Raw genomic sequence first — 23,699 nt, 5'->3', positions numbered from 1 at the left:
ACAATTGGGATTGAGAAGGTTGATTAGATTGTGTGCAAAAGTTCGTACAAAATCGTTTCATATGGCCGAATTGACCACATTGGAAACATTGAGGACCCATGTTTTGTGTCATATCATTTAAGTTTTCACAATGTGCATTTCGAGGCCTTGTTCTAGGTCGTGGTGTTGCTACATGTAATTTCGAACGGACAAATAGGAAACTTTGGCCGTTAGCTGAGCTAGTTGTTGTTTTATTTCCGTCATTTCTTGCGACTCAAAATTACCTTTTGGTTGTTTCACAGCTTCACCCATTGGCTCAATGATAATATATTTTAGGCTTGTGTAACATCTCGTCCTTCTCTATTTCTTGACCATACAATTCTTCAATACCTTATCCAGGTAAAAGTGTTAGGTCTTGAGACAATTCTGATTCGATAACAATAGATGGGTGTTGCAATCCAAAATTTATATACGTTCTGGAAAAAACTCATCAGATTGTCCCATATATTTTATTGGGTCTAAGCCATTGAACCATGTTAATGCGAGTCCATTTAAATGTAAGTGAAAGGCAGCAACTGTTCTGCTCCTCGTCTTTGTCCAAATCATGGAGAGTGGCAAACGTGGTAACCTTGTAACTTTTTTATTGAAACAACTGAAAATGAAAATGAAAGCACAGTTCTTTCCAAAAACTAACTACAAGTTCGGAAAATAGGAAGACAATTCTTTTCAAAAACATTTTGATGTAGATGGAAATATAGTGATAACTGGTAACATAATACTAAAAAACATAAGTAAAAACACACATCAATATATGTTTTTATAGCAATAAGTTTTGATCAGCTGTGTAACTTTGATCAACCATAGTTTGGCCAAAACGGGTTTTTTTAATGAATACCGCCAGTATAGCTGATGAAACGAAAACTATATTCAGTAACACAATGGCCGAGATAATTCTTTCTCATGGACATTTGTGAATCCAAAGAAAATTTTGGAGAATGGACATGTATCATGCGGTTTAGACCTTTAATATACATAAACACATTCGCACGTTCAATTTGTTGGCGCGAAATTCGATTGTCATTCTTAAATTGCCATACTATACTTCCATACCCATGCCTTTCATTCCAATAATAAATCGAGTAGACGGGCACATAAAGGTAAGTGACCAGCTTAAAGTCATGTTCATAAGTTCTGCAGGAAAAAATAGATGTCCTTCAAACCACTGCATAGATTAGACACAGAAGAATTTGTCCTACATTTTAAGTAAATAAACCGGCGATCCTCTCCGTCAAATCACAAGTCATAACACATACAAATAAACAAAGGGGGATCTTCCCCAGGCGTTGAAGTTCTGCTGGTAAATTGTCCTTCAGACACTTTAAACGGTTCTCAACATTAGCACCGGACTCAACCCTAATTTTAGATGTATTAGAATTAAGTTTTATTCAACGATCGATAGTTCATGAAGTAGAGTGTAAATGTTGATTTTAAATTTGATTGGATGATATGCTTAAGCGAGTATTTTATGTAGGAAATTATTTTTAGCAATGTCCTTATGACTGGACGCATTCATTGTAAACGTTTCCTGTGCTCAAGGTAAAGCTTTATTAATATATTGCTTCTAAGATACTTGCTAAATTAAAAGTACTTAAAAGATATATGCCAATGCAGAGTTGTACTGCTGTTTATTTTTTTTGTTTTTTGTTTTTTGTTTGTTTTTTGTTTTTTTTTTATTTAGTATAGCCGTTTTAAGAAGGAAAAACGGCGTTGTATTTATTTTTTTTACATGTACAATCATACACAGTAGCGATCGATAACATACAGTAGCGGATCCATAGGGAGGGTTCCGGGAGTCGGCACTAACATTTGTTGGAAAATGTTTGTTCATTTAGTGCAAAAATTGTGCAAAGGAGCAAATAATGGTCTGGAAACTTTTTTTCTTGAACCACCCTTAAATTTTCAAAATTCTGACATTTTTCATCCAAGCTGGGATGTTGTCGCTTTGACATATTCATCTTTACATTCTAGTAATATGTATACCATAGTGTTGGTAGTACGCTTAAGACATGTAAACACGTTAGCACGTTTAAGACGAGTATACACGTAGAAGCCATGGTTCAGACTTACAAACATGCATGTAGAGACACTTTTAAACGACGTACAGATAGGAAGGGGAACTTACTGTTGTAAGAAATGTCGGCTTTTCCATGCTAGATTTATTAAGTATGATATTTATTTTTGTTTGTAAATGAGCATTTTAAAAAATATACACTATTATATCTCTGATTGTTGATAGATAAATTAATATTAAAACTAAGTCAAGAGACCATAATCATAACAAATGGTATTTTAAAAGTACAAACTATTGAAAACACTAGACACAAAAAAATTCTAGTATCATATTACCACATGTATATTTGAAAAGCAGGTACATGCATGTACAAAATGTATCATTACATATCTATGTCATAACTTTTTAGATGGCAACCTTACGACAAGTGATTTACAGTGGAAACAGTTTTCCACAAGAACAAGCGGATGAATCCTTACTATCAAGTTTTATGTCCAGTTTTGATAAATACGAAGATGAATTCAATGAACTGTTTCAAAATGAACGAAGGCACTTGCAGATCGATGATGAAATAAAAAATGATATTCATCTATCTCCGTCTGAAATCGATAGCATTACAAGGGATGTTATCAATACTATCGATATTGAAGAAACCCTAGAAGAAACTGAACTTGCAAGTGTAATTGGCATCGGAAACCAAGCTCCAGATGCTGTACAATTCCTTCAAACTCTAGAGTTTACTTGTGAGGACTGTGTCAAGCATGAAACGGTATCTAACATAAATCAAATTCAAGCCGGTGATCACATAAGGTTTCATAGATACTTTGTTGGTATCAATTTATATAACCACCATGCTATTGTAACTAGAGCCGAGGCAAACCCATCTGACCCTGCTGTCGGGGACTTGACTCTCGTACATTTCCAGAAAACAGAAACATGCGAAATGACTGTTATAAGGGAGACCAAACGTTGTGATGTGAAATCGGAGAACATTGACGTTGTACGGTATTTATCACAACCGTTTCCTCGAGCTGAAATTATAAAACGTGCAAACAAAATGGCCGATAAGTTTGAAAAGGGGAAACAGGAAGAGGCTTACAGTATTCTTTCAAATAGCTGTGAGGACAAATCGAATGAAATTGCATTAGGAATGAAATATGGACATCAACTTCAGTCATTTTCCGCCTATGTCAAATCAGTTATCTCTTGGATGTTGAAAGTTGTTTTGAAATTTGCAATTCGCTTTTGCGACAAAATGAAACCATTTATCAGAAGATTTGCTCATGTGGCTGTAATTGCAAGTCTTCTTTCTATAGTTGATCAAATTATGAGCTTGAAGTGGAAGAAAGATCAAGGAATGCTTTGTTTAAAATGTTTTGACAGAGAACGTAACAAATTGATGTCATCTCTTATTTTTTGCCTCATAAGCATTGGCGTGTCAGTTACATTTCACGCTTCTTGGTTGTATTGTGGAATAAGTACAGCTATTGCGTTAGCAATTCCTTGTGTTTCTCCATTTTTGATTGATACAATAATGTCTATCATTCAACCAGCTTCAAACATTCCGAAACCAGTTGTTAGACGCGGCAATATGATTAAGATCGGTGACGTCATCACTTTCCCGTATGTCGGTTTGTACCACGAGGGCGTCGTTGTTGGGAAAACTTCGTCTGCAGCCGGAATTCCTGATATGGTTAAGGTGACCGTCGTCCACTTTAATTACCCAGGGATGTTTGGAACTAGAACTGTAGTGAAGGAAGACTTTTATTTTAATTTGAAGAAAACGTCAGTGTATGTCTATGATTTTAGTGGCGAGAATGTGCTGCCTGCTGAGGAAGTTGTCAAAAGAGCTCAAGATAAGATAGGTTCACAAGCTTTTAGTGCTCTCCATAACCGTTCCAGTCATCTTGCTATGGACTGTAAGGTGAGTCCATGATAATAAATATACGAACATGCAATTAAAAAATGTAAGTTAAGACGCACAAATACATCAAGAGTCTAATTGACAAATTTGCTTTTCGCTAAAATATTATGTTTGATAACTAACTAATCCAAAGGTTATTGAATGCAAAGTCATGTGTCTATATCTAATCTACAACAAGGAACATGATACACATCTAAGGAGCTGTTGCACTGCACGTAGACAAGCTTGTTCTTGACCTTTTATCTTGACGACATTCTCAAAGTTTAACCCTATGTTAATCGTCGACTTAGATTTTCTCATTATAGAAATGTACGATTTGTTTACAATTGCAACTTATAAACTGGTTTTCTAGGCAGTGGTCATTAGCTTATGCTGTGACAATGGTAATTACTCACTCAAATAAAGTCTTCGGTCGTCACAATGGCCAAAATGACCGATACGGAGCGTCTGTATCTCAAACTGGTACGAACCCTCTCTGTCATAAGTATTTTTCCGCTTTCATCGGATTCTAATTTGATTCTAAATTCTAAACTTCTCACCTTTTTTGTTTCATGTATCTGAATTCATTCTCAGTTTAAATAGGTCTTCCGTTATGCTGCCCGTAATTTTGTGTACTTTTTTGCAGTATTCCAAATTTAAAAATAAATAAAACACTGAGGCTTTATTCCTTGCATTGCATATGGTAGAAAATCTCGGTAATGGATTTGGCTTCCTCTTTCGATAATTTTTGTCTTGAGTACTTCTTGTATACCACTAGTATTTTGATTATGATCTTCCTACATATTTGATTCTAATGCTGCTGATGAGAGGTTACCCCTTAAAGCACGTGTATAGCATATCGAAATTTACAATATATGTCTGATATTTTTCAATTTTTAGCAATTTTTCTTCTGCTATTAGATTTTGGTTTTTCATGGCATTGTTCAGCCTATTGACTTCCCTCCCATTTATATGTAGCATTGCTACATGTACTTCTTTTTTGCAATTGCGAATGCTATTTCCTCTAGTTGCGACGACAATTTTAAATAGTATTTAAATCAAGTTTCAAGTGGCAATCTCATCGATTCACTTGACGCCGTGTTATTATTTGCGTTATTCTTTTATCAATTGAATCTTGCATTTGCTGAAAGGCTGTCTACAGATTGAACCAAGAGTGAATTTCGACGCTATCGGAAATTCGTTCTCTGGTTTTTCGAATTGTATACATGTAACACGGCAAAATAAAACAATGTAACGATCTATATTTGAACTAGAATATGTAGAATTTTGTGTTTTTTTTTTTGTGTTGTTTTTTTTAAGTAAACCATCAAATGTTAATACACGCTAGGGGGCATCTCACTTCCTAAGTACAATGAACAAATCGCTTTAAGAGGGTGTCCATGGAAGACACAGACAGTGGATGGCACATGCTCAATAATGTTTACAAAAAATATCATTCATTAGAATTCACAAACTATTTTATGCAACACATATTGGTTTGGAATGTTTTAAAATGGTAAGAATGATATAAATAATATAGGAAGTACTATAAAATTTAAAAAGGAAAAGAAATAAGTATTTGATCTGTTCAGAATTTAGTTGATTTGTTCAACAATTGATAAAAAATATTTTAAAAGTTATTTATGTTTGATACGGAAAATCCCAATTCTTCTTGATACCACAATGAGTTGAAAATTTCCCTATTATATTGGAATAAATATATCTTGTCACATTATTTAATATTCTGTCTTTATATGTATTATATTAGTTAAAGGATCAAGATTTCATCAACTGCCGCCAAATCAATTCTATTTGTGAGATTATCGATCATTTTTTGGTCTGAACTTAATATTACGCCATGGAGCGTTTCTAATCTATACGTACCTTAAATGCACTGTATACAAAGTGTATCAAGAACTCGTGGTTCGGTATGGTATATCCATCTATACCTTGAAAATGGATTTGTTCAACGTGTCACAGTTTTCCTTCCTCTTTCGGGTACCTTGACTTGACTTTTTTACTAGCAACTAGAAAACTAGTGTTTCTTGAAAAGCTGAGTACGCTTACCCAACCGGTGAACTTTGACCATGGTCCCAGTTTTTAGTGAAGTCCGCGTTGCCCATTTACTTTCATTACTTTGTATGTATTATTTTGGTTATTTTATTATCTTTGTTGTGTGTGTCTGTTTTCCATGAATCTTGGTTTCCTTGATTAATCTTTCATTCCCGTACCTTCACTCCCCTAACGGTTGAAAAAATGGTACGTAATCTGCAATTTTGAAAAATTCGTTTCATTTCTCCATGGGTTATATGGACTTTTATGGACATTCTTTAATAAGTTACATCTATGTAAACGTTTGTTAAGTGTAAGTTTAGATAGGATAAGATTCTATGCACTAACTTATACCATGTTTTTTTCACACTTTACTATCCATCAGTTTATATGATTGTTATGTTTTTATTTCGCAATTGTTTACCTTGCTTGGACTATAGTAAACGTCAACACCTTGATTGTCTTATTTCAACATCCACATAATAATGGTTAATGTAGCTGGATCAAAACGGTATAGAAAAAAAGTTACAGACAGCTGATTCTGTGATCAATGCTACGGTACACGGACCGTGGGAATTTCCAAAACCGCGTGGTTAAAGACAACTCACCAAATAAGGTTTGTGGCTTAATATACAAGGACACACTAAATATTATTCATACCATGCCTACGTCAAGCAAATATCTTACTTAAAAATAGAAAATACACTACGTGTGACGTGAGTATTAACAAAATTGACATCACAACCACATATAGATTCACATTCAAAATAATATGAGTTACAAAGAATACAGTTCAGAACCTCAAGAATCAAGCGTAACGATGTGTCTAGATCTAGGATCCGTCTGTCACAAATGATTTATTTCATATATTTTTCTCATTTATTCTTTTATATTATTTCACAATTATTGTGACATGACCTGCAATTACTTGGCTTTTTCTTACAAGAATAAAAATATATATGCAAGACTAACTTTGCATGCTTTCACCAGCGAAAAGTTTTAAGGATACTAACTTTTCACTATTACTCTTGGTTATACTGTCTTTGTATAAGGGCGCTGTATTATTACACTGCTGTTGTATTTTCAGTATTGAAAGTAAAAGTAGATGATCATCCTATCAAGTCTTATAGCAGTTGTATATCCATTTTATCAATTCATCACATGGTCCCAAATACACTACAATACATTTCGGAGGTTCCACCGAGATCAGATAGGTGATAGAAGTTGACGGGTTTCTGTTTACAAGCAGATTTCGTTTTAAAATGTATTTCCAGTCAAATTGTCCAAGCCCGGATAAAAAGTATGTATCAGCGATTTTGCTATGGAGCCGTTTGTAGCTGTCGTATCCAATATTCAGGAGCACCGACGAGTTTCAACGTAATATATTGTATATTAATGTGCACAACATATCTATGTCCGACTGTGAATTCTGAAACATACATCGACATGAAGGTGAATGAAATTTATTTTGCATCCAATTGCGCAACCTGAATTATACCAGTCACACTGTATATATGTTATTTGTGAATTATATATTGAATTAGTATTTATTGTTCAAAGATGCACAGAAAAGGTTTTCTTATTGTGTTCAACACGGCAGACAACGTGTGAAAACAGAGTTGTTGAATTATCCTACCACCGTAATATACCCAATTGTTGATTTTGATGTTCCAGTTTGCGTTACGCATACATGAATGCTTCCTGGATGAAACCGTTTTACACTGATGTACTCACGTATTCGAGCGAACTGATCTAGTTTCCAGACAATTTTATTTTATTGAAAAAAAAATAAATAAACAGTTAATTTCTTTATTGATAACTTAAAATATATTTAATGTTTTTGATATTTTTATATGCATATTTTGATTTCAATATTTTGATATCACCAGATCTTATTAGGAATTTTATTTTTACGGATTGCGACTGAATGGTTAGATAGTTCGTTCATCCGCATGAAGGATTGACGTTATGCATTTGCACTGATCGAAAGTTACGGATCATTGACTGACATTGACACCATCATCATACATCATCGGATGGGGAATACAGAGTTGGTTCATAGCTCCACCAAACCTATTTTTCAGAGTTCACCTAAATCCACTATTAAGCAGGAGTTTACACCATCCAGACCCCACCCCTTGTTTCCGATAGAAGTTTGTCTACTCATTTTATGTCAGATCGTCATCAAGTCAGCCTCATATCTTCACCTACACTTAGAAATCGATGGTAAAAGAAAACTATTGACCAGACTTTATGACAAACGTGATGACTTTTCATTTAGAATTGTTAACTTTCCTTTCATCTGTGGCAACATCCCTTCGGCTCCGGCGTATGGAGTGTTCATATCACAACTCATACGTTATGCCAGAGCTTGCCGAAACTACGCAAACTTTTTGTATCGCGCTAGAACTCTAACAAATAGGCTTCTGGAACAGGGTTATGTTGCTACAAGACTGAAGTCATTACTATAGAAGTTTTATGGTCGTCATCATGAACTCGTGGATCGTTATGGTGTATCCATCTGCACCATGAAAACTGATGATTTCAACGGGTCATAGTTTTCCTTTCCTCGTTTGTCTACCCAGGACTTGACTTTTTATGAGCAACTGGGCGGGTGTTTCTAGAAAAGCAGAGGACGCTTACCCTACCGGTGCATCTGGTCCATGCTCCCAGTTTTTAGTGGAGTCCAATTGCTCATTTACTTTTGTTACTTTGTATGTATGATTTTAGTTACTTCATGTTCTTTGTTGTGAATGTCTGTTTTCCATGTCTGGTCTTTGTCCCTGGATTACATTCTTTTGATTACCGCTATAACCTTGGTTCCCTTGATTACTCTGGCACGTTATCCTGTGAATAACCCTGTTTATTCTAGACCAATGATTCTCAATTTCTCAGGAGGGGAGAAAAGTGAAGTTTCTTTTGATGTTTTGCGATATGAGGTTAGATGTTTGATCAGATAAGGAAGTTATTCTGACCCTGTCTATTCGTGGTAGGTTGAAAGGTAACGCTCGAAGTCTTTTGTTGGCACTTCCTTCTTTAGCTACCCCTAGTTAGATTGTTGAGAAGCTAGAAGGGGTATACGGTAATGTCTTCAGCAATGAGGTTTTGTTATAGCAGTTTTATATGGAGTGTCAAAAGCCCGGTTAGTCAGTGGCTGATTATGGTTTGAAGTTGGAGAATAGGTTACAGTTGGCTGTAGATAAGGGTGTTGTAGGTAGTAAAGAGAAGAATGAGATGTTGAGGTCAAAGTTTTGGTCAGGGTTAAGGGATCCTTTATTGAAAAATGCCAGTCGGTATAAACACGATAATATTCATGACTTTGACTTATTACGGAAAGAGATACGCGCCATTGAACTCTATTTATAGAATTCTAGCGCAACTAAGGCTAGGACAGAAAGTGTACAACACCAAACTGTACTAGCCGGAGATGAAGCGAAGAAACTTGATACTATTCTGTAGCAGATTGAGTGTCTGAATAAGAAGATGAGCTCATACGAAAATGAATTTGCGGTGATGAAGGAAAACAAATCTGATAATAGTAATCAGAATACTAGTGGTAGTGCTAATAATTATCACAATCATCGAGGTACAAGACCGTCTTTCAGAAGGGGTAATTTTAGAGGTAACCGATACGCAAGTCGAGATAACTACAGGGGACAAAATTCCAAAAATAGTTTTCGCCCTGATTTAAACGAGAAAGGGTCTCTATAAAGGAGCAGATTGGAGATCCGGACAGATTATTTGAGAAACCATGCTCCATTAAAGGTGATTTTGTGGAACAGGACAACAAAGAGGAAACTCTGATGTCAAGAATGATAGGTTCAGTGAATGGAGTTTTGTCTATGTTTATAATTTGAAATTAAGAGCATTAATTGATAGTGGATCCATGATTTCTACCATATCACAAGCTCATATTGAAAAATTAAATCCTTTTCCAGATATTAAGAACTTTGATGAGTTTTCGTTGTCATTTAAGGTGGCAGGTGGTTCATCACTTCCGTATTTAGGTTATGTCGAGGTTGATATTAGTATTGATTTATTTACTGATATTATGCGGGTTCCTTTATTTGTTGTTTCACAGACAGAGTATAATAGGAAGTTACCAGTTGTATTGGGTACTAATATAATTAGACCATACAAGGTTTGTTCTGATAAAGTTTGTGGTCCAATTCCACCAGAGTGAAATTCAGCGTATACATCTGTTAGTAATAGCCAAGTAGGTATGGTCAAATCAGTAAATAGGAACACGATGAAGATGAAGCCTATGTCGGGTATAACGGTTATTGGTGTATATCGATCTAAATCGGCGAGCGAGTAAGGCAAATTGTCGGATAGTATAGTTGTTGATTTAAAATGATCTAGTTGTAAAATCCCAGTACGCATTTCTAATATGACAGCGAAGGTAGTTCATATTAAGCCGAGATCCGTTATATGTAGTTTGAGCAAGGCGAGATAGTACGACACGCTGAGTAAGATGAAAAGATAGTTTCATAGAAGAAAAATACTGCATATTTGTCCTAGGAAGAGATGTGTGATTTAGGTATTAAAACTTACCTTTCACATCCGACGCGTGACCGCTTAGTAAAGTTACTTAGCAAGTGGCAAACGATATTCTCCACTGGACCTATAGATATGGGATACACCGATCTTGTAGAGCAAGATATTTCGCTTACGGATGATACGCCATTTAAAGAACTTAATCGTCGTGTACCTCCGTCCATGTATAACGAAGTGAAGGAACATTTGAAGGAAATGATGGAAGCAGGATGCATTCGTAAATCTAAAAGTTCTTTTTCATCGAATATCGTACTCGTAGGCAAAAAGGACGGCTCGATTAGATTTTATATTGATTTCAGGAAGTTAAATTCGAGTTCGATTCAAAATTCGTATGGTCCTCATTGTATCGACGATATCATTGATTGTTTAGCAAGTTCCAAGTTTTATACAAAACTTGATTTAAGTTCGGCCTACTGGCAGTGCTCACTGAAGGAGTCGGATAATTATAAGACAGCGTTTAACCTAGGTCCGTTGGGATTTTATGAGTGCAACCGTTTAGCGTTCGGTTTGACTAACGCGGGAGCTACGTTTCAGAGATTGATGGATAAGTGCATGGGCGAGGCACATTTACGAGACTGTTTGATATTTCTCGACGATATCATTATAATTTTGTCTAAGACCATCGAAGAGCACTTCGTATTTAAGCGACTTAGCCAGAACGGTCTGAAGTTGAAAGGCAGCACATGCGAGTTTCTGAAGAAAGAGGTGAGGTATTTAGGGTTTGTCGTGTCTGCTCAGGGTATTAAGACCGACCCGGATAAGATCTCTGCTGTTGAAGATTGGCCCGCAATTAAGGGTATTTAGGACCTACGTATGTTCCACGGTTTTACGTCTTATTACCGTAAGTTTGTGAAACATTATGCCAAAATCCGTTGAAACCGTTGAACGATATGTTGATTGGGCATCATACGAATAAAAAGGTAAAAACTAAAAAAAAAGTCAAACCTACATCTTGGATTTGGGATGAATACCAACAGAATGCCATGGATACGATTATAGATTAATTGACGAATCCTCCAGTCTTGGCTTATTCTGATTTTTCTTTGCCTTTTATACTGAACATTGATGCTAGTGGTGATGGCCTAGGTGCTATTCTTTATCAATGTCAGGAAGGTCAGAAAAAGGTTATAGCATACGCTAGTCGTAGTCTGAGAGGCTCTGAAAAGATCTATCCGGCACACAAGAGAAAAGTTTTAGCTCTCAAGTTGGCCGTGACAGACAAATTCCATGAGTATGGCAACAAGTTTAAGGTAAGAACAGATAATAATTACTTGCTTACGTTTTGGGGAAGGCAAAGTTGGACGCTACAGGGCATCGTTGGGTATCATCTCTTGCTAATTATGACTTTAAACTGGTTTATAGAACCGGTAAGTCCAACGTAGATGCTGACATACTGTCAATAGTGAGACCAGAGGTACACGAAGTCTTCAACTATGTGGTAAAAGCTATTTGTTCAGCAAATGTAGTATCAGTACAAGAAAACCCTGTAGTTGAGTGTCTATCACTTTCTACAGATATATCATCTTTGAGTCATTCAGTCGATATACGTGATATATCCGATTCTGGAGAGTTCAGTAAGTTAGACTGGGTTAGAGAGCAGAGGTATGATAAAAGTCTATTTCTAGGATTTAAGATTTACCTGAGTTTGGGCATAGGTTGACTAAGTGACAGGTTGACAAGGGGACAGACACAGTCAGAAAGTTACACAGGGAGTGGGACAAGTTTTTACTGAGAGATGGTATACCGTACAGAAAATACAATCTATACAATGAAGCCATTCTGCAGCTTGTTTTACCATCTGTGTACGAAGATGCTGTTCTGAGGGGTCTCAATGATGATGTTCACCAGTGTCGTGATAGGACATTGTCTTTGGTTAAGTTACAGTATTTCTGGCCTTATTTGGATAAAGATGTGTAGATAAGAAGGTTATCACTTCTAAAAAATTTTACGCAAGACAAGACCTAGGGCTGAGCTGATAAATAATAGTACTACCAAACCATCAGAGCTAGTTTGTGTTGATTACCTTACGTTAGAGCATCTTAAGGTGGTTATGAACATATTCTTGTGATTACCGATCATTTTACGAGATACCCTACAAAAAATCAATCAGCACAAACTACAGCAGAATGCTTATGGGAACATTTTCTGCATCTTTTCCAGGAAAGATTCATAGCGATCAGGGTCGGAACTTTGAATCCAAGCTCATATCAGAATTGTGTAAATTTGCCGGTGTGAAAAAAACTAGAACTACACCCACAAGGAAATAGACAGTGCGAAAGATTCAATCAAACACTCTTAAAGATGCTAGGTACATTAGATGGTGATAAAAAGTTTGATTGGATGAGCTTCGTAACACCTCTTGTACGTGCATTAAATGCTACAAGACATGAGAGTACCGGTTTCATCCTCATTATCGTATGTTTGGCTGGCACCCTCGTCTAGCTACAGATGCATTTTTAGGTCATCAGCAAAATATGGCAGTGAGCAAAGACTATTCGGCTTACATATCAAACTTAGAAAAACGTCTTAGTTTTGCTAACAAAACAGCCGCAAAGTCAGCAGCCAAAGCCGGTAGACGTCACAAAAATAGGTATGATTTGAAAGTCCGTCAGTCCATTCTACTTCCTGGTGATCAGGTGTTAGTTAAGAACGTAGGTTTCAAAGGCAGGCACAAGATACAGAATAGATGGAGTAGAGAGCCATATATTGTTGTATCCCAACCAGATCTAGAAATCCCTGTGTTTAATTTGAAGTCAGAATTTGGTCGTTCGACAAAAACTGTTCATAGGAACATGATATTACCTATTATATCAGTTGCTGTAGACAAGTTTAAATTTGAGTCAGACGTCAAGCAACAAAAACGTATTGCGTCTAAGTCAAAACCAGATTCTGAACAAAAGTCATATGATGAACTTTTAAATAAGACCATTGAGTTCCAGATGCTAGAAATAGCATAAAGGGTAGAAATTATATTGATTTTGATACAGAGAGTCAGTCTGATTCAGAAGACGATTTTGTACCTGCTATGGATAAAAGGGACAAGCAACGAAACCTTGATCCTTTGAATCCATCAGCGGAGATATTTATTCCCGGTACATCCAGTTATAGCAGTATATCTGGGTCAGGAGATAGATCTTATGTGTTTGAAAATGAAGCTTCGTCAGAAAATGGCAATCATACTCCTTCTACTGTAAACACTGATTTAGATGTGTCTCAATTAGACACTATTAGTCAGAATATAGATCCGTCAAATCGTGAAAGCGTATCAAAATATGTTACTACCGATCGTACCGGAAATGATAGATCTATACATGATTCAAGTGTAAATGATGCTGAAGCCATAGAGCAGGTTCATGATGAGCCTGTATTACGTCGTTCAGAGAGACAGACTAGAAAACCTGAACGTTATCAGGATGTTGTTTTTTCTTGAGTTGTTTGACTAGACAGTTATTATGTATGTTCATCCGTTTTTGCTTTTCTGCATTTTATAGGGGTGATTGCCTCATACATACATGGTAGTGAAGCATAAACGCATGACATTTTGTTTTAATTTTAGATATGCATCATCATTCTTACATATATTTCAGTAGAGGAAGGAGTCTGATTGGCATTGACTGTAAAGGTTTCAAAGTTCAACCAGGGGAAAGCTTTCAAAATTATGTAGTATGGCATTACATGACTTGCGTCACATACGTGGACCGAAACTGGTTTATTTCATTGCTGGTATACCAGATTTATGAACACTCAGTAGAGACAGGGTAAAGAGATATGAAGAGAATTTCTTGATTTAGAACAAGACCATTTGAGTTGCTTTAAAGAGGAAATATAAGACGGTGAACTTAAGCTAAAAGAAAATAGATTGTAAAGTTATTTTAGTAACTATTGCAATAGGTTTTCGTATGTGGAATCATCATAGGTTATGCATAGGTAGAACTACTTATCTTACTAAAGTAGAGAAATATGATGAGATGCAAGATCGTTTGAATTACATTTTACATTAAATAGTTAAATAGTTTTATTGTAGAACGAAAAACTTGTAATGGTATTGTTACTCCATTTTTACATAATCCTGTTCAAAAGCAACGGAAATCGGGGAAGATTAAATATTCTTACTCTAAGCTGATTGATGGAGTCCACCCTACTTCTGAATTGTCTGAAGTATGAAAGCCCGTATGATGGATTGTTTCGAAAAAAATGAATTTAATTTGATTGATGTTTCATGTGTTTGATTTCTATTAGTATTTCATGATTATAATTTGTATATATTTTGTTTGTTGTATTCAAAATGAAAAATCGGAGTCGATTTTTCGTATTGTGAAGGGGGAGTATGTCACAGATGATTTATTTCATATATTTTTTCTCATTTATTCATTTATATTATTTCACAATCATTGTCATATTTGTTTCATGTATATATATTCATACACATTCATATCTCATTTGACTTGACCTGACCTGACATGACCTGACATGACCTCCAATGACTTGGCGTTTTCTTACACGTAGTAAAATTTATATGCACCACTAATTTTGCATGCTTTCACCCGCGAAAAGTTTTACGGCCAGTAACTTTTCACCATTACTCTTGGTTATACTGTCTTTGTATAAGGTCGCTGTATTATTACACGGCTGTTGTATTTTCAGTATTGAAAATAAAAGTATATGATCATCCTATTTAGACTTATAGCAGTTGTATAGCCATTTTGTCAATTCATCACTTGGTCCCAAATACACTGCGACACGTCCATTACCATTATAGGGTCAAAAATTACATGTATATAGTGCACAAATACAACATCACTTGGACAAAATCCCACCCCTATGAGTGAATGTAAATGCATTCCTTCAGAATGTTCAAGAGATTCCGAGAGAACCTTGGGCCTTCGTTTCCCTTCATGAGCGAATTACTGGTGCCCACTAAAAGTATTTTAGACAAACTGAAAACTAAGTAGAATTCCGAAAGGCGTGTTGGACAAAGTGTCCATCTTTGAGTGGCAGACGGCTGCAACTCTGCGGTGAAAATTCTTTGAAATTATTGCAAGAGAATATGGAATCCCTGCCAGATACAGACTTGTTGAAGTCTGGCCAATACAGACACTCTCATCGTATTGGGCGCAGCAAATGTTACTTCTACACACACAACGAAAACGACGAAACAAAACAAGTCGCTACCGAGCTGCAAAAACAAAAATAGCATTCACGCAAAAGGAAACAGGATTGGAGATTCAGGAAATGGAAATTCAGCAAGCATCTCGTCGGAAGGCTTGATGACAGCCCGTAAACTGGAATTTTTGCAATTTAAAAAAAAACTGATAATTTTCATCAATTTGGCAGGTACTGTTTTTATCGATTTTCTGTCTGTCGCAAAATTATGGAAATTACTATACCTCGATAAATAAAACGTTTAGAGTACCAGTCACGATAGTCAACTCGTACATTCCAACCAAGACGATACACATCTCGTCATTGGGCTATGGATCACGAAGAATGACGTCGGTTTCCAATTTAACAAAGTCTTAAGACAATGTATGGATCCGACCGTTACAACGTAGAAACGACATTTTGAATGCTCTTAGCATTTCGCACCTGCTGAACAATTACGCTCTAATATTCGTACCCTCGACAGCCTATGTCACAAGTGATGGGAAATCACGCCAATTCAAACGACGGGAATACAACGTCTAAGATAACTAAATTTCTGCTTCGGAATGATTTATTGTTCTTAAGCGTAAAACAATTTAAATGATCGAGCAGAATCCTGTAGTGCTTGGAAGGCGACTCTCAAGTACGTTATGAATGAGCTAAACGAGTCAGACGCCGATAATTTGATCTTATGTAATGACCTGGTACCGAGTCCTCGCGCCACGCAATCAGTATCAAAGCTTCAAATGCAAATAACCCAGTGCGGGCTTTCAAATCTTGTGGGATTGTCCGAATTGTTGAAAGAGGATTGTTTTTTTTTTTTTTATAAAACTGAGCAATAATGACCATAAACGACTGTACAACTTGAGCGACTTCATATAGGAGTTATAGTCAATCAAAGAAACTCCTGAATATCGGACTCTTTTAGGACATTTCGACTCCGCGTCAGTAATCAGGCATATTGTCACGAAACTCGCATACGAGCTACAGGTAAAATGGGTAATACCAGTACAAGATATAAGGCCAAACATCACGCCTCTTTCTTGTCGTTCTCGGAATTCTTTGAGTTCATCAACGAAATGAGTGACCTAAAGAACGACTCTAGATTGTTTATCACACACGAACATAGGATTAATTCTAAACCAGCATCTAACGTTTCTAAACACTAGTTAAAATCTAAGGCCAGATTAGAATTAAACAAATACTGATTAGAAATCGGAAAACGAAAAAGAAATAAATCCAGCCGTACGTTGCATTATCCACAACACAAAAACTCGTTGCCAAGAAACAAGGAACAGACAATCCATAGAGCAAGACAACTCTACTGAAGTGTCAGGAATATCACAAGTAGGAACAATTCAAGACTTCTTGCCCAAAATCATGCTGCGGTTGCTTCAAACCCCATTAACCTAATGAAAAACACTCTAACTGCTGTGATAAAATATGGAAATCTGAGGCTACACAAATGTGCTTCCAACAGTCCGAAAGTCATGTTAGCATTTGCTCTGGACGATATGGCTCCTAATCGAGAGGATGTGAATATATATTCCAATGACAAACCACTTCAACGTAACCCCTTGAGATATATATGCAGACAAATGTCTCTTCCTCGACACAGGATAAAGCGGGGCATGTTATCCACGATCAACAGCATGTTTGTTCCCTTTTGGTTTTTAGTTTAAATAAAACGTTAAGAGTACCAGTCACGATAGTCAACTCGTACATACCAACCAAGACGATACACATCTCGTCATTGAGCAATGGATCACGAAGAACAAGATCAACTACAGAACAGTGGATATTTGGTTTGTAGGGCCCTCGACCCTCCTCTCATCCAAACATCGCGATATTTCTCTTGAAGAACACGATCTTTTTTTATAGACATTTACAATCAGAGTTCTATGACGAAGATATAAATTGTCTTCTGCGAAAAAAAGCCTCTTCCAAAACGGAGCTCTATTGGAAATCTGAATCCCTTTTTCAATGAACTTGACTTGCTGAGAGTAGACTGTCAAATAGAAAAGTCTGACTTGAGCCTTAAGGAGAAAGACACCCTTAATCATACCTGGACGTCATCATGTGTCAACGTTCGTAGTGAAACATCATCACGAACACATAAAACATCAAGGATGTCATTTCACAGATGCAGCAATAAGATCAGCAGATCTGTTGATAATTGGTACATGATTGATTTCACCTATCATTCCCGCTTGTATACTGTAGAGCGAACTTTGAGAAGAGTTTGAGATTCAAGTCATGTCATGACTCAACTACCATCGAACCGTCATCTCCCTTCACAAATTTTAGAGTAGCCGCGTGTTTGGGTCGTGGGCAATAGATACTTGTCGAACACGAGGAGGGAGTGCAAAACCAGAACGTTAGGCTGTTTTATTTACATGTTTTGTGACAGTTGCGATTCACATCAAACTGATAGATTATATGAGCTCACTTACTTTGGACCTTTTTATTTTGAATTGCGATATCTGATAAATATCAGAAAGGGGAGTGTCCTTTCTCATATTTACATATTCTGTTTTTATAGGAGTTCAAAGTTAAATTCGTTAAAGGATCAAGATTTTATCAACTGTAGTCAAATTAACTCCATTTTCGAGATTATCGATCATGTTTGTTACGAACTTAATATTACATCATTGGACGTTTTTAATCTATATGTATTGTTACGTTACGGTATACAACGTGTTTAATTCCCCGTATCTCCACTCCTTTCGTAATTGGAAAAATGGTGCTGTCATTGTACGTGATCGAACTACAAACGTTAGACATCTACAAACATCATAATATTTGATTTGTCTACAATCAAAAGAAGTTATTTATTAATTCCCGTTGTTTTTTATGATTCCTGCTGGATACAAAGAATAATCTTCCCGCGTTTGTTTTGGAACTTGCATTTCATCTCTCCGTGTGGATTTTTATGGACTTTCTATCATAATTTACATCTATGTTAATATTTGTTAAGTATAAATTTACATTGGATAAGATTCTATGCGCGAAATTTGACCTTGTTTTTCACACTTTTTTTATTTATCTGTTTTTATGATTGTTATGTTTTTATTTTGCAGCTTTTACGTCGCTTGCTCAACATGACTAATATAAACCTCAAGATCTTGATTGTCCACGTAATAAAGGTTAATCTAGCCGGATCACGCCAGTATAGAATCAATTGCTTTTATATTTTTATAGCATTAATGAATGTGTTTTTCCATAATGGACCAATTGTTTGTCCAAGGTCTGTAATAATAGCCCAATGAAGCCTGTATTAGTCCGTCCGAAGCAACGCCGAGGATAATTAAAGCCTTCCAGGGTCATTTTTACTGATCAAGGACAATTACTACTGGTCTATTATGAAGAAAAACACGTGCATTTTTTAATACAGTCATTAACATGTTTAAAAAATTGTTGAGTTTCAACACATGCTTTGAAATCTGATCAAAAATGATAAAACATGTCCTCAGATAGCAGACACGTGTAGGTTTGATTGAACTAAAACAGGAGCAGATCCAGACACCATGAAAAGGAGGGGTGCCAGTCAGGGTTGCTCAGGGTGTTAAGACATTATTTGCCTTTTTTTTGTTATTTTTACACATAAAATGACAAATATTTCAACAAAAAGGAGGGATGAAAACCGCTGCATCCGCCACTGGAATATGTTTTTTAACGAAAACAAGGAAGCGTTTATCAAAATTAATAAATTAAAAATTTTGAAATTCATAATGAACTGGTTCGAAAAGCCATAACATGTCCGAGAACCGATAATTAACACAATATAACCGGTTAAACCTATAATGGACTGGCAAGGAAAATAATGCACAGTATGTTGTCATAATGATTAGGCAAATGTATCCATAAAGTAATCAACTGGTAAATAATACTCTGAACAGCCAATGTCATAGAATCTGCCTGATTTTTATACGAACAGTCTTTAAAGTGGTTGGCATTTGAAATGTCTATCAAGAGGTGATAGATGCGTGTAAAAAAAACATAAAATTAATTTTACATTTTTTCCCCGTGCAGGTCCGGGTGTTGAAAGAATAGGCCTGCAGCAGCGCTAAGCTTGTCGTAAAAGGCGACTAAATAGTGCTCAGAACCCTAGCCAGGGGCTAGGGCGCTCTGCCCACAGAGCAACTGGGATGTGTGCCCAAGGTGGTGGAATGGGGTACCCCTGGCGTGTTACATGCTGGGGTTGTCAGGCTATAATACGGAAAACCTGACCGCAAACCATAGTGGTGCACCGTGTTGGGAAAGATGCCACGTTTCTCGCACGTTAAAGAACCCTACTGTGGTATTCTCCCGGAGTAGGAACCATAGGGCTCCGCCACAGGAGGCTAAATTGCCCGACCCTACCCAAATCTCCCTATTTCCAGTGGCAATCAAAATTTGTCGACCCCATTGTCCTTGTGTCCCATCCCTTTTTCATTTCATCATCATTTCATGTTCATCATCTGAATATAGCTGAAATATTGCTGCTCGGACGTTAAACCCCAACAAACAAACAAATTTACATTTTTGCTAATTCAGTATCAGTTACAAACCAAAAAACCGGTTTAAGTTTATCATTCAATTATTGCACTTTTGTACTACCTTTGCAAGAGTTTTAAACAAATATTGAGTTTTCTATATCTGATACAGAAAATTCCCGGTTCTTCCACACTCCACAGTGAATCATAATTTGGTTGATATATGTATAGATGAGTGAATGATTTTCGTCAAAATGTAAAAGGGACGATACATACATGTAGTTACTTTGTATATGTAGATCTATAAAGCATCTTTGTACGATGGGTTATACTGCACATTATTCCACCTATACCATGGACAGAGTCTGAATGAAATATTGATTGATACTTTAAAATGCATGTTTTATTTTACTAAATATGACGATATATGTAGTACATTTCCTTTACTGTACACTAGAAAAATCTTGAGGACCGATTAAAAAATTATTCATTCTATTTTTTTTTCAGACGGGTCATAAAAAGATATTGGATTTGCCATATAGACAAATAAAGAAAATAGAGGACGTTTTACCTGGTGACGTCATCAATTTTTCGTACTGCTGGTTGCCACATCATGCAGTCGTAGTTCAAGTTGGGTACCCCGAAACGGTGTCTTGTGATATTATTCATTATAACTACCCAGGGATCACTGGAACAAGAACGGTGGTCGAGGAAAAATTCACCTTTGAACTTGCTGATCAGAATGTTTTTGTGCATGATTATTCTGACAAAGATATTTATGAATCCAACGAGGTAGTAGAAAGAGCAAAATCACGACTTGGAGAGCAAAAGTTTAATACCTTTACGAATCGGTCTAGCCATTTAGCGAAGTGGTGTAAAATAAAAAAGAAATCACATATTGATTAAATTGATTGAGATTGCATTGATAGTAACTGAATCACAGAAACCACGTGACCCTCAATGATTGTTTATTTGCAGAATAAGAATTTCAATTACCAGAGAGTAACTCGATTTCGACTGGCACATTTAAATGTTCTTATCTCTCTTTAGAAAATGTCAGCAAATGAATTCTTGAATATTTAGCGGAAAAGAAGAACTTTTCAATAGTACAAATGTAGACACAGGAACATTGTTAATAAAAGGATATGCAAGTCTCGACAAGTCACTCCTTGGCTTAGCGAGAACAGGTCCTCGTCTACCATTTAAATGCATGGAGGTTCGTTGCTAACATAGCGTTAAGTTCAGTATTAAGTTACACTTCCGCTAACAGTCATTCAAAATGTGATTCATGATTGAAAAGCCTACATATTTTTATTTTTTGATATTTTGTTTTAAATGTTATAGTAAACAAAAATTAACATACGACATATGACCCTCGTTTATAGAAGATGTAAGTTTTAAAGATGTACTAATAAGTTATAAAGATGTACTATAAAATTCAAAATAAAGTAGATAAACCTGTAAATGACAGTGAAACACAATAGAAATTGTTGGATTTTCAATGTAAATTATTTCCTAAGAGGGAAACGATTCGAATAAATGATTATATATTTCATCATATAGACAAAAAAAAAACAACTTCATGACAAAAATAAAAACGTGTACCTTTTTTTTTTTTTGGTGTAATTATAATTAGCATGATTCTTACAATGGCTGCTACTTTCAAAAAAGCAAAAGATTTTATGGTGTAAGTCTTTTGACAAAAAAAAAAAAAAAAATTAAAAATTTAAGAAAAGCATAGACTATTTTGCATTGTAATGCAGCGCGTCGTGATCCCGGGAGTAAACAATAAAATGTAAATCGGACCGGATATCCATACGTTCTACATCGGAAATTCCAAAAAGGAAAATGAAACTAAAACGTGACTTACAAATTCTAATATACGTTTGTTTCATCACTGCTTGTTATACACAAACTTGCAAATTAGAGGTACATAGGGACAGGGGTGTACTTCCTTTCTTCCTTCCGTCCGTACTTCCCACTGTTATACAGAGAGTGGTCCATTTCTTATTTCTTATCCATACATGTAACTCCTCCTACGCAACTGAATGGAATGTAATCATACTTTCACAGTCTTTACTGCGTATTTCCATTGTGTACCTCCTATTCTCGATTTGGAGGTTTCACGTAGCAAGAGTAATCATGGGAACCAAAGGTTATAGCGGTAATCAAAAGAATGCAATCCAGGGACAAAGACCAGTCTGGAAAACAGACATACACAACAAAGAACATAAAGTAACTAAAATCATACATACAAAGTAACAAAGGCAAATGAGCAACTCGGGCTCCACTAAAAGTGCAGGTGCACCGTCCTTTGCTGTTCTAGAAACACCTGCCGAGTTGCTCATAAAAAATCAAGTCCGGGGTAGACGAACGAGGAAAGGAAAACTATGACCTGTTGAAAAAATCAGTTTTCATGGTGCAGATGGATACACCGTAACGATCCAAAAGTTCATGATGACGACCATAAAACTTCTGTAGTGATGACTTCAATCTTGTAACATAACCCTGTTCCAGAAGCCTATTTGTTAGAGTTCTAGCGCAATACAAAAAATCTGCGTAGTTTCGGCCAGCCCTGGCATAAAGTATGAGTTGTGATATGAATACTCCATACGCAGGTGCTGAAAACATGCTAAGTTTGTCATTTATGAATACGGATAACGTGAGGTCACCATCTCCTATCCATTACAAAAAGTTCATTGTTTCGAACTTACATACCCAATTTAATAAAGTAATGTGTTCGTTGGCAAAATTCTGTGCAAAAATTTATATTGAAAATTTCTAAAATATGTGTTTTTACAATATTTTTGTAATAGAAGAAAAGATTTTCTCCGTTCATACATCTCCAAATTCACATTTTGTTCCCATAAATCTATTTTCTGGACAGAAGAAACAAAAATGTTTTTAACAAGTCTATATATAATTTTTTTACATCTTTCGCATGTAGTAGTTTATCCAAAAAAATTATTTTGGACTCTCACATTTGAAATTTCATTTGCTGTCATCTTCCTCAAATCTTATTGATACTAATCTTTACTGATCTAGGGATATTTGCTAGAAGTCTGTAATACTTAGGGAAATCTTTGGTTTTGCGAATCAGACTAATCCTATCAAAATGTCTTTGTACTTTGATCAATAAGATCAACCAGATTCTCAATACCTTTTGACTTCCAGTTACAAAATTACTGAAACTTGTCTAAAGTTACCAAATTCAAAATATCATAAATAAGTATATCATACATATTCATGCTCACAGTGGGTTAAACCTTATATAAACCAAATATGAGATCCTTCCAAAATGGATTCATGACTTCACTTATACCATCTTTAAGCTAATCCTTTTCAAGCCTAAAAAGTCGAAAACCTCCAAGATGCCTAAGCCGCTTTTCAGCTACTGCTTGCCAGGTACCAGTTGTGTTTTTTATATAACACCTCAAACCATTTACAAATAGATGAACCAAAACCAGTCCGAGTTGCTCATTTACTTTTGTTACTTTGTATGTATGATTTTAGTTACGTT

General features: G+C 35.9%; 1 protein-coding gene across 5 annotated transcripts; it reads left to right on the top strand.

Annotated features, from left to right (window-relative positions):
* The first annotated feature begins 1,262 nt into the window (after positions 1 to 1,262).
* Positions 1,263 to 21,732, top strand: LOC148621400 (uncharacterized). 5 transcript variants are annotated; one of them, XR_015921177.1, is made up of 4 exons: positions 1,267 to 1,575; positions 2,460 to 3,974; positions 6,446 to 6,621; positions 7,093 to 18,778. XR_015921177.1 is itself a non-coding variant. In XM_088575732.1 (4 exons), exons 2-4 carry the CDS (start codon positions 2,460 to 2,462, stop codon positions 20,727 to 20,729), a joined length of 1,647 nt encoding a protein of 548 aa, XP_088431858.1. In that variant the 5' UTR covers positions 1,267 to 1,575; the 3' UTR covers positions 20,730 to 20,868. The 5 variants fall into 5 exon arrangements, 4 of the variants coding, with proteins under 4 accessions (XP_088431857.1, XP_088431858.1, XP_088431855.1 ...); XM_088575732.1 differs by lacking the exons at positions 6,446 to 6,621; positions 7,093 to 18,778 and adding exons at positions 18,785 to 18,873; positions 20,687 to 20,868; XM_088575731.1 differs by lacking the exons at positions 6,446 to 6,621; positions 7,093 to 18,778 and adding an exon at positions 20,687 to 21,732 and having other exon boundaries at positions 1,263 to 1,336.
* Positions 21,733 to 23,699: the final 1,967 nt, after the last annotated feature.

This window comes from Perna viridis, chromosome 3, assembly GCF_037379345.1.
Source record: "Perna viridis isolate PV_CMFRI_1.1 ecotype Kerala chromosome 3, ASM3737934v1, whole genome shotgun sequence".
In the NCBI taxonomy this organism is placed as follows: domain Eukaryota; kingdom Metazoa; phylum Mollusca; class Bivalvia; order Mytilida; family Mytilidae; genus Perna; species Perna viridis.
This window is presented reverse-complemented; position numbering and strand designations above follow the sequence as displayed.

Coding starts and splice junctions, on each gene's coding strand:
- LOC148621400 (XM_088575731.1), top strand. CDS start 2,460: ATGGCAACCTTACGACAAGTGATTTACAGTGGAAACAGTTTTCCACAA. Junction 3,975..20,686: donor ATCTTGCTATGGACTGTAAG/GTGAGTCCATGA, acceptor TTTTTTTTTCAG/ACGGGTCATAAAAAGATATT.